This window comes from Danaus plexippus, chromosome 17 (assembly GCF_018135715.1).
Source record: "Danaus plexippus chromosome 17, MEX_DaPlex, whole genome shotgun sequence".
Taxonomy (NCBI): Eukaryota; Metazoa; Arthropoda; class Insecta; order Lepidoptera; family Nymphalidae; genus Danaus; species Danaus plexippus.
The window spans coordinates 2164355-2177060 of NC_083548.1; the positions used below are offsets into that span (position 1 = coordinate 2164355).

General features: G+C 31.3%; 1 protein-coding gene across 1 annotated transcript in view; it reads right to left on the reverse strand.

The window, feature by feature from the left end:
• Positions 1-12706, reverse strand: part of LOC116771126 (protein split ends) — a 43749-nt gene that overhangs the window by 22824 nt on the left and 8219 nt on the right. Inside the window, exon 2 of the mRNA XM_032662854.2 lies at positions 2585-2999. Coding sequence (XP_032518745.1) covers positions 2585-2749 — 165 coding nt within the window. The 5' untranslated portion in view covers positions 2750-2999. The remainder of the gene's footprint in view (positions 1-2584; positions 3000-12706) is intronic.

The following is a 12706-nucleotide window of genomic DNA, read 5'->3' on the forward strand; positions in this document are numbered from 1 at the left end:
TCTGGAAGCTATTTCAGTCAGAGACATAAGATAGATTTTAAGTGAAACCTTCGCAAATGAAGTAATAAAATCCTTTATGACGTTAATTTATTTGATATTATAATAAGCTTACTTCTATTAGTGTTGTAACAAAGGAGAGATTAAAATGTATTGCAATATTTTTCATTTATATTTAAGCAAGAAATTAAAACAGCGAGTATTTAAATTAACTTCTTTATTCATAATTACAAAACACTCATAAGATTACTCCATTATTCCATATAATATTAATTAAAAACTGCTTTCTAGAAAATGAATGCAATAGTTCTTTCTCAAGAAGTCAGCTTAATGTGTTTTTAATTTTCTTTCAGAAAAACAATTAAGTTTGCGAGAATAGAGGATTGCATTGTAAAGAGATTTCATCTTATAATTTTGTTATAATTTAAGGAACGTATCCGAAAATTTAATGGTATTTTATAGTTAATATACAAATTTCATTTAAGCAAACCTAATACTGTCGGATTATTACGCGTACATTCTCATCTCGTCTGTCCGTGATCACGGTTGCTGCAAAGTAACCGAAACGTCGCGTCGGCAATATGTAGTTCAAAAATAATAAAAAACGTCTAGTTATCCGAAAAAAAAGTTTTAATTATTATATTTTCGCGAAAGTCTTAGATCTCATTACACATATGCCATGTTGTGATTATGAGACGTGCTTTCTTTTTGCTATATTTAGATAGGTCTTTAGAACGAACTTCCAACTTGTTAGGGGCTGAGCTAGTAACAACGTCATAACGAGATGACCAATTACAGTTGAGTAGCTCGACCCGATTTGTACTGAAGAATATAATTTGCATCCGATGTAAATTAAAATATATATATATATATATATTAAAAGTTGTTTGTAGAGGTTTTGATTGCGGGAAATAAAATGGAATGCTTGTTTAAAGTTTGTGATCGGCGAAGTCTGGCTATTTGTTAGCGATGCTTTCGTTAGTTTGATAACGATCGATCGCTGATCAATGGATTTGAAGTTCTATTTGTACGTTTTTCCATCGAAGCAATAAAATATTCGCTAGTTCCATAATATTAGGTGGTAATCCTTTACTATTATTACGTAAGTTTTGTGAGTCACACTAGAGCTTTTTTTTTTACTGGTAAGCAAAAGTCAAATTACATGGTCGACGTTTCAACAATGAGAGGCTACGTATGTGTGAGTCCGTGAACGTGTATGTGTGTTGTTTGGATTCCAACGATTTATCCTTGTCGGTGATTCGTCATGTCTAAAAGGAAATCGCGTGCCGAATATCATAAAACCTCGAGGAAAACTCAGACAGCCTGTTCCTATTAAGATCCGAACTTAATGGTCAAGTTAGCAAACCTAATTTACATTTATATTTATGAGTTTATCCTGTTGTTCATACATGTATGCGCTACTAAATACTCATTCAGCAATATTAATAAATAGACCTAATGAAATTTTAACATGAATCCTCTGCGGGAAAATTATTATATTTCGCATCTGGGTAATGTTTGTATTGAGGGGTAATACGACGTAAATATGACGCTGCAGCGGGTGAACCCTGACATTGATCAAATAGGGCGGAAACATCAGTAAATGTCACGTCGTGGTCTATTTATTTTTGAACATTTAACTTTTATATTACTTAATTATTTTCCATTACTTTATATTGAATGGTAAACAATTTTGATATTTTAAGGCTTATTGTCTATGGATTTTTTTTATATGATTTATAATCTTTTGTATGTTTTTGAGACAGATATTTTTGTCGCTTCCAATATATTGATATAATATGTATACCTTTTCATTGACACTTACTTACATCTAGATTTGTCTGATACTTATATCTAGGGGTGCCGAAAATAATTTTATAATAATAATAATAATTTCTCACGCGAAACATAATTTCGTATTTCCATATAATATATTACCACGTATTAAAATCAAATGTTTCAATTTAATAACGTTAAAATAAAAATAAAGATTAAAAAATTGTTTTAATTATTTGAAAGCATTTGTTTCTTCAAATGTAGGTCACTGAAGTTTGCCATTTGCGAAGCAAAAATACGCAAGTTTGAAATAAATTTAAAATTTCTGCTGGCAAAGCGTTTCAAAGTCCTGTGCAAGTGTTTGTCTAGCCACTGAAACTGGATTTAACTCAAACCTGTGCTGTATTTTAATATCACTTTTAAAATATTAAAATATATGAATGAAAAATAAGCAAAAATATCTCGTTAAAATTTTACCTTAACTCAATATTTTTTTAAATTTTAATCTTAAAACTCGGTACATATTTTTGTATTGTAATTTATTTATAATATGAAATTCTAATAAATGTGCCTGGTAAGTCGAGATTGGTATGAACTGCAAATAGTGACAAGAGGATGGGGCGCAACAAAACGTTTTTAAACTACAGAATTAAGGTAATTCTGGGAGCAATTAATAGTCTTAGTTAACAATAATTATCTCGAAGAGTCCTTAGCAAACAAACGACGTGGTATGCCACTTTGCCAGTTTTCTTAGTTCTGCTAATATACTTGTGTTAGGTTTTTGTATTGATTAAGATTTTTGAATACTCACAATTTTGGTGTTGAGGTGCATAAGCTCTCGCTCGGTGACACGTCGACGAGCGGTCTCCATTTGCTGCTGTCGGTACTGATTGTACTTATACAGCAGATACATTCCGGGTAGAGCCAACACCACGAAGGGTCGCATCAGACTTGAGGATGACGAGCGCTGAGGCATTTTCTCATTAACATCTCACCCGTTTATATATTAACACTTTTTTCTCTGACGGTACATGATGAGATCAATTCGCTATCAACTAACGCGGCTACAGAGAACATCTTGCACAAATTTAAGAGTTAGATTAATATGGAAGATTCTTCTTAAAATTTAAACACCGCAGCGTCAGTGGGGTTTCTAAATTAAAGATTATTGCTTTAATAATAGACCTTAGTTAACGAGAAAAATTATTCCACAGGCATTCTCCAATCTGAAACAAATAGAAACGTTTTTTTTTAATGAATTCTCAAATAATGCTATAAAGAAAAGTGAAATTATTGTATCATATCTAGTAAAAACACAATTAAACATAGTTCAGATGTAGGCTTTTGATTTTTATGCAAACGACTTCCTAAAAATTTAAGGTCAGAATAAAAATTCTACTTCCGAGCAATTTTTGGCGGAAAGTCAAATGTTTTTAGAGTTAATATGTGACTAACAATTATTATAAACGCGTCTAAAACACATAGCATCAATGTAATGAAAGATTAAATAATGCCTTAGCTAGATAGAGGGATCGCAAATATGTTTCGTAAAATTATTTTTGTACCATTGCTTAAAACAAAACAATCTAATTAATAGCGTAAAAAATCCTATCATATAGATGACTATGTTTATATTTGTTTTTACTCAAGGGCGGATGAACAGCAAAACAATAGGTACAAAATTACCAAGTAATTCAAATAAATTTATAAATTTGGAATAATGTACATAGTAAATTTATCTCATGAATTTATTTCCACTAGCTAGACTTCCAAGACAATACTTTTACTCAACGAAATATTACTCGGAAAACAGTTGTAAACAGTTGTTAGTTTTAAACCAGTATTATATTTAGTAACTTTATTTTTTTACGACGGTAAGGAAATCATAGTGTTGGCTTATAATACAGGTACATACTTAGAGTAAAAGTTCATTTACTTATGGTCACAATATAAATTATAACCAGCATCTGATGAGTTTGTTTTTTTTATAATATTATTTTTCAATTTCCAAGTACAATGTATGTTGAAAATCTAGACCGTATCCAAATTTTCTATAACAATTTAATGACGTCACCCAAACAAATTGTAAAGCGTCGATCTATTTAAACTTAACAGATTAAATAGATCGATGTGTAATCTGCCTAACACTGACTAAACCATGTCGAAGGAATCGATTTAAGCGGTAAACTAGTTTTTAACAAAATTGCCCTCTCAAGCAGAGGTAATTGCTTAAGCCCAAAATAGAGGTAATTGGCGCTGGAATGAGTTGATTTATCGCTTCCTCCGGGGAGTGACGATGGTTGATGCCACAATATATTAAGAATCTGATCTATTGGATGATTTTTTTGGCTATATTAAATGTTTAATATGATGGATGAGGACAATTAACACCTGTTCTGTGATAAAATTCCAAAAATAAATATCAAAAAATATATATTATATCAATGTGAATTATTAATGTGAAAGAATACTTGATAAATTCGATAAATTAAAGATTCCAACAAAGATACAAGCTGGAGAAAGTTAAACTTTAAAAAAGGACCAGTGACTGTGAATTTTTTCGCGTTAACTCGAATTATAAGACATTTACTTGGACTTTAACTTCTCATTCGGTGAGTAGGAGTGGTTGAGAACAAACAATAGTGCTGTGAAATATATTTCACATAAAACACAACCTCTGTTACAATAAGAAACTACGCCTTGCAAAGTAATCCGACAATAAAGTGATCCTAGTAACACCATCTGACGAAATAATCATTCACTACTAGAAAGTTAGCGTATCGATCAAATTATCAACTCAAGAAAATACAAAGTTACGCCACTAGACGACGAAACATATATGTAAACAAATAATACATTTTTGAAAACATAAAATGGATAAAATTTTGAAAGCTCTTAGAAAATACAGCTGGAATTAGATGATCAAAAAAGAGCGATTCGAGAAAGTGGAAAAAAATGACAGAACAAGTTACACAAAATATCAATCAAATAATTGCAGTAGCAGATAATCAGGAGAAGAGCATCTTAAAACTAGAAAAGCAGGCGAGACAAAAAAATATAGTTTTCTTTGGCATCGAAGAATTAGAATCTTCACATGGCCCTTTAGAAAAAAATATACTCAAATCTAACCATTTACAATATTTCTCAATCAAACTATCTTATAATGTCATACAAAAAATAAAAAACTTTGGAAGTCAGGCGATAGACCACGCCCGGTAGTGATAACTGTCCTGAACCTGGGCATAAACATCGAAATCTTGAAACAAAAAGAGCACTGCAAGACTCAAGCTACTTTATGAAAGAAGACTATCTTAAACAAGTTTTAGAGAAGAGAAGACAATTATAAGAACAGTAAAAAATAGACAGAGAAAAAGGGAAACATGGTTTTCCTAAACTATGACAAACTGGTCATACCTAAACAAATATATAAAAGAAAGTTTTTCCCTCACAAACAAAACCCACTGAGGACATACAAAAGGATAGAAACACACTAACTAATAAAAAGAACTAATCGCAACAGACCCCTTGGTGAAAAGAACAAACAGCTTCCCAGAAGGGGTAACGAAACCGAGTACGCTAAACTTTTTAATAAATAAAAACACTACATTAAATGAGGAAACCACCAAAACTGCTTAGCAACTAGCTGCTCATCTCCACACAGACTCAATAATGAAATATTCAAATAAATTCTACAACCCGGTTGTTCACCTTGGAGGACTATGACCAAAACCCTCCAAAAGAAACCACAATTCCAATTACCAAACATAAAAACCAACTAAAAATATTAACGTATAATGTAAAGACTCTATTTTCATATGCACATTTATTGGAACTAGAAAAATGTTTAAGTTATATAAACTATGATATAAAAGGAATCTCCGAAGCAAGACGTCAAGGTTGTGAAATTAAAGAACATGAGAACTTTATACTATGCTATATAGGAAAAACGGCAGGGAAATATGGAGTAGGCTTCATAATAAATAAGGAAATAAAAAAAAGAACATAGAAAGCTGCATCGGCAAATCAGAGCGCTTAGCAATACTCAACATAGACATAGGAGGCCACAAGATATCCATTCTGCAACTCTACTTCCCTACGGCTGATGTAAAAGAGACCGAAATTGATGACCTATAAGAGTTAATTGAGACAGCACTAAAAACGGCGCACAAGCACAGAATTATTGGCGACTTCAACGGTAAGGTAGGGGACAGCTAAAGATAAAGAACATTTGGTCATGAAACAAATGGATATGGCACATGGAACCATAGAGGCCACAGACTTGTAAACTTTGCGCTCGAAAAAAGTGGACAATGTCAAATACTTGCTTTAAGAAAAAACTAAACCGAAAATGGACTTGGAGGTCACCGAACGGATTTCATAAACACGAGATTGACTATATTCTCACAAACAAACCGAAATAATTTACAAATCTTGAAGTCTTAAATCTAAATCACCCGTCAAAACATCGTGCCATCAGAGGAACTGTAAATCTCTCTAAACACAAATTAAGCAGAGCCCATTTGACCAACAAATAAGGAAGTCAAATTAGAAGTGAAGAGGAAATAGAAAAGTATAAGGACAACCTTATGTTAAAACTATTTGAGCCAGCAAGTCACCAAGTAAACGAAAATGTACAACATTGCTACGATAAACTTAATTAACTTAGTAAGGCTTTTTCTGACAGCCTAAAACTTGCACAAAAAAACATAAGCAATGTTAAACACAACATAATACAACAGATAACAGGAAAACTGCTACAAAGAAGAGGAGTTCCACAATCAACCAAAAATAGAACTCGCTCCATGAAAAATGAGCTCTGTACAAAATAATCAATAAATACAATAATGAGACACCTGCAGCTAAGTAGCACGAAAAACATTTAAAGAACTTTGAACAAATAATAGCTGGATATAAAGATTAAAAAATCTGGACGAAGATATACATAAACGAAGGGATATTGTAAAGACTGCTACAGAGTTTTATAAAAATCTATTTAGTGCAAAAATAACAACATAACAACACCAAACAATAAAAAAGGTACATTTAAAGACTTTATGGAGGTCAAAGAAATTGAAATTATACAGTGAATAAAAAACCATAAAATAGAAAAAAGTCCAGGTTCCGGCAAAACCACAAACGAAGTACTGAAAGCTGCTAAGGTAATTTTTGGCAGCACCATTAGCTAAACTATTCATCTTGATACTCGAACATTCTGAACCACCCACACAGCGGTCGGAAACAAACATCATATAAAAAAGAAGACTCTAAAAATATTGCCAACTACAGACCAATCAGCCCACTACCCTTCTACTTCTACAAATTGTTTTCTACAATTATTGACAAAAGAATAATTATAATACTGGAAACAAAACAGCCTTAAGAACAAGCGGGCTTCCCGAAAGGATTCTCAACAATCAACTACATCCACACAATAAAGGTAATCATAGAAAAATATCAAGAACAACATAGGACTCTCTATATAACTTTATTGAGTAGCAAAAAGTCTGACTACGTTTCACCCAACAGCATATGGAAGAGCTTAGTAGAGCAAGGAGTTGAAGAACCATACATAAAAACCATTCATAGTATATACAAAAACAATAAGGCACAAACTCGGCTTCCTCGGCCCATGTTTTCCCATCGAAAGAGAAGTAAGATAGGGTGATCCTCTTTCACCAATTTTATTTGTATGAATCCTAAAAAATATCATTGGTAAGTTGGATTGGTGCAGGCTACACTCCAAATAAAGTATGATTAATTATCTAAGTCATCTCGTTTGCAGACGATCTAGTACTTCAATCAGACACGGTCGACCAGGTGCAATACATGATAGAGTCTCTGCACCAAAGCAGTGCCAACGTCGGACAAGATGTGAACCTAACCAAAACTAAGATAATGACCAACAACAGCTTAAAAAACGCATAATAATCAACGGAGAACCATTAGAACATATTGAAAAGTACATAAACTTAGAAAAATTCATAAGTTTCTAGAAATAGAAAGAAAGTGCAATCAACATGGAACAAACATTTATACCTTAAAGAAATTTTCAAAAGTAATATGCCAATAGACATCAAAATAAAGGTAATCTAGTCTCTTACCATGTCTGACATAGGGGTGCCAAACACAGTTCTCCTCTTAAGCCACAAATAAAATCATAACCTGTCGAGGGTAACAAAAATAGACAAAGTAAGACATACTAAGATAAGAAAGATCACCAAAGCGACCGATGCACTAAAGTACGCACGAAAACAAAATGGAGATGGGCTGGTCGTGTTGTATGTATGTACATGATAATATTTTTTTTTTTGTTTTTTGAAAGTTATTGATTTATTGTCATTATTTTTTTCACAATGTGGACAATGTAAGAGCAAGAAATAAATGGCTTATTTATTTATTTATGATGGATAAGATATAAGTCCGACTATGTGCTAATTGCATAAACACAAAAAAAAAGCATTTTTTTGCTAGAGATATGAATTTATTTTACGAAAATGTTTTGTTTTAAGTGTCATAATAAAAACCTCTGTAGCCAGACAGTGTTGTGGAGATAATTTTTTTTTTCATCAAAATTAATGACAGACTCTTTTAATGGCCTGAAGTGTTTTTAAAAACAGATTAAAAACTCATCTGTTGGTCTGTTTATATAGAATATAAGATTATAATTTTTTTAATTTTTAAATATCGAACGAATGAATTGTAATGGAGGGTATTAAAACTATTATGATGAATTTATATCAATGGTTTCCAAGATATCGAAGCTATGACAGCGATTTAGTTAGGTAAGTACCAGAGGTGTAAGTATCAGTATAACCCTGTACCAGCTCACCAGCACGTATTGATGTTAACGGATAGCGACACGATATATATTTCAGTCAATAACATTTCCAAATATTGGTATTAACGGAACTATTACTCATATTGAGATTAACAGTACAATGCTAAGAATTTACAACATTTCCTCTAGTTATATTTTTAATGGAGATATTATTGTAATTTTGAATAAAATTATTATTTTTTTTCCGTTCTTGACTGTCTCTAGAGTTGTAGGTAAAATTTCATCATCGATAAATTATCTGTACAACATGTATATGCTAACAAAGATACAATTTGGGAAGAATATTTTGATCTAGACTGATATTAGTTTTTAATGATTTTCAATGTCAGTAAATGAAAATCTCAATATATGTATATATGTCAATGAAGTTTCTGTTACAAGAAATATGTACTCTATGTAATAGCTTAAAAGGACCATTTTCGAATAAGACAAAATTTATCTCTTTCAATTCTGTCGATCTATCGACATTGTAACGAAGTCACAATTAAGATGAATACATGAAATGTCGTTACAATACTTTTACTCCTAGCATTTTAAATACAATTCCTTTAAATTGTTACTCAAAGGGATTTTATGATCATTTCAAGTTAAAAAGCACCTTGTCCTCAATAACCGTGAAAAGTTACTTTGATTAAATTAAAGTGGGTCAGATTAATTTAATACGTAGTCATTAATTGTAAAGCTTATATTTCTTTAACAATAATATAAATCATTATAGTACTTAAAGCAGCTCCCTCCTTTATCTTTTTAATAGGAATATAAACTTTGTTGAAAAAAAATTACGAAAAAAAAAAAAAAGATTAATAAAAAAGTTTTTATTTTTGATACGTTCAAATTTATCATAAAGTATTATTTAATATTGGAATCTTATGAATTCATATCACAGTCCACTTGGTACACAAAATTAAGACCAAACAGTTATACCTACACACACATATATATATATATATATAAATATATATATATATATATATATATATACTACTACTACTGCACGCGTTAATGTCACTGAACTCCTCTTAAAGGTTGTACCGATTTGAATGATTTTTTTTATGCATATGGGTGCCGCCCCATGAGGTTAAAACTCACATATCAGTCCGGCAGATGACGTAGCAGTCGGTACCTAGGTCATTTAAAAGGAAAAGGCTGTAACGTTGATAACTATTATATGTATGTACTATATATGTTACATGGACGGAGTCACGGGAAAAAAATTGTATGTAAATATAAGTAAATCTTTTAATTAGTAGGAGCTGGTTTTGTCATAAATTTATACATTAGTCATCTTGTATGTTATTATTATGGGTTGAAGGAAAAACAAATTACAAATGTGTTAAATCAAAGTCCGATTATAAACAAAATTTTTGAAAAAAATAAATAAATGGTTGATATGTATGAGCTAGTCGTCCTTAGTGTATCTAAAAAATTCTGTTTCTGATAGTTACGAAGTACGGAAATTTGAAATTCCATCGATTGTATTACTTGCGAGCGTTTTTAAAGTGAACCTCACGTATCTGGAGCAAATAAATAATGGTCGCTATTAGTGAACTGGGCCTGTGGTTTATAACAGTTTACTAAGGTTATCGACAAGACCCATATCGATTCAAACATATCTTATGGTTTCCCGCGCTTTTGTAATGTCATTTATACGTGGGTATCAACATTACATTTACACTGATGAAATGACACGCAAATTTTTATTTAAAATCTGGGACATCCAAAGAACTATTAATATGATAGAAAAAAATATTTTTTATATCAATTTCTATATTATAAGGTTAAACACATAAATAAAGATGAATTTTTATCTGAATTGAATTCTCCCGTACATACGAGAACCCACTCAGGAAAGAAAGGCTCATCATGGTCTAGAGGGTAATCACAGGTTCAGTCGCGTTTTATATGCCAATGTGGCCTCAATTCCGTGATTACTAAGTGCTTATATTTCCAGAAAAAGTTCTATCGCAGTTGGAAAAATAATTCGATGAATTTCTCTTATCAACGCAGTTTTATCTTTAATCAACGCTATTTCGAAGCATATTCTAAATACGTCAGAATAGTACCTACATTTTCAATTTAGTTCACTAACAGAAAGATCATTTAAAAAAATCTCAATTATTTTGATAATTCTTGACTAGGAAATAGAACAAAATTAAAAAAAAAAAAAACAAACATCTCATACGCTTTTGTTGAGGCAACACAAAACTATGCAGTAACATGTTCTTAATATAAAAAAAAATAACAATGTTTCCAACATGAAAAATCTAAGAATAGAAATATAGCAAAAAGTACACTCGAAGTCAAATAAGGCCCCGCGGCGTGTCAGCATCTGCAAAACAAAAGCCAGCCTCGGTTGACAATAAATGGGAATGATTGAAAACGCCCTCGGGTACAGCAAGCTTCAGTAAACATGCCATATTGGCCTTGTACGTTATGATATATCCTAGTCCAATAATTACTTCATATCCCGAACTTACATTTCACTTGGACTCAAGCTCCGTTTTATGTATATGTAAATATTACTAAATAAGATTATTCACAGCTACTTGGATGAAGGAAACAGAACATGGATTATATGTGTATATACATATAAATGCATATACGTGTTATATAAATTTGCCTGTGTTTCACATGACCGGACAGTGACGTCACCTCTGCATCCGGCACACCGCAACGCGGCAAATAGCCACTCCATTACTGTCCAATATGAAGTTACATATTTTTATGTAACATTGTGCTGACGACGTGCTTTCCATTACGAACGAACCTTTCTGCCAGAAACGAGAACTTCTCGGATGTCCTTGTATTTATAACTGTATATTATAAAAACGTTTTCGAACTGATATAATATGTTATGCTTTCATTTACAGATTATACTTAAATACAGTTTCACAGTTAGTTTATAAAGAAAAACCGAATTTTTTGACATTTTTTTTTTTCAAGATCCACTAAATCAATTTATATGGAATTGTTATCGAATATACTCTATCAGAACTTCTGGATGAAAGGCACTTCAATTTTTTTTCCCGTTTGTTATTCAATATGTACTTTAAATGAATCGAGTTATATGATTTCTCATGTAGGTAGTTTGTTAAATATAATTTATACTGCACTAGTTTCCTATGTCATTTAAAGAAAATTTAAAACACACAGTATTTCATCACAGTGATTACAGTAACACTAATATAATATAAGCGCGGTTTTATAATACTACGATACAAGTGAATCGTTATTTCGAACTTTTCGAAATTTAAAATTCAAGTGATTTTTTATCTCAATTTAAGTAGACAAAAACGTTATAATAATATTTTTGAAATTAACTTGCAATTTGCGTATTTGAGTGCGGGACATATTAATACAAACATAGATAATAGAGCCACTGAACTGACAATGAGCAAAATATTTATTTAAAACACTGAAAAAAAAATCACAAGCACGAGTAAGTAAGACATGAATTTGAAACAATAATAAGAGAATATAGACGCTTACCAGGTCAGCTGACACCTAATAGCACCTCAATATTTGTTATGGCTCCAAAACCTCTAGCACTATCCCCTCTTGGCAGCCGAATGTAATGCGACATACGATAGATGTACGAAAAAAATATGAAAATTAATAAAATTTCACTTCTAATATTACAATATATATTAAAATAAAAGATATAACATTTTTAAAAGGTATAAATAATGATATCAATTTATTCGTGTTTCCGCTTTAACATTATTCGTTAAATGTCGCACTGACTTTCACAGACAATAACATTTAACACGGTTTAATTTTCAATACTATTAAGGTAACATTTGGATTGTTTCATCAAAATATAGCACGTTTTATACGTATAGTGTATCTATAAAAAAAAAAACAAAATAAGTTTCAAAATAAAATATTTATTAAAAATATAAGTCGAAATATGTTTTCCTACTTGTATCACATTTGATTTAAAAATACTTAGCTGTATACAAATGCATCTTTCAAGTCAAGGCCTAAATAGTTTCAGTCACAGGGTGGACGAGGTGAAATTATGTGAGTGTAATTCATTCTGTCATAATTCATTTGTTCGGGCCAGTTTGTTCTTAATGCATAAGATGTAAATAT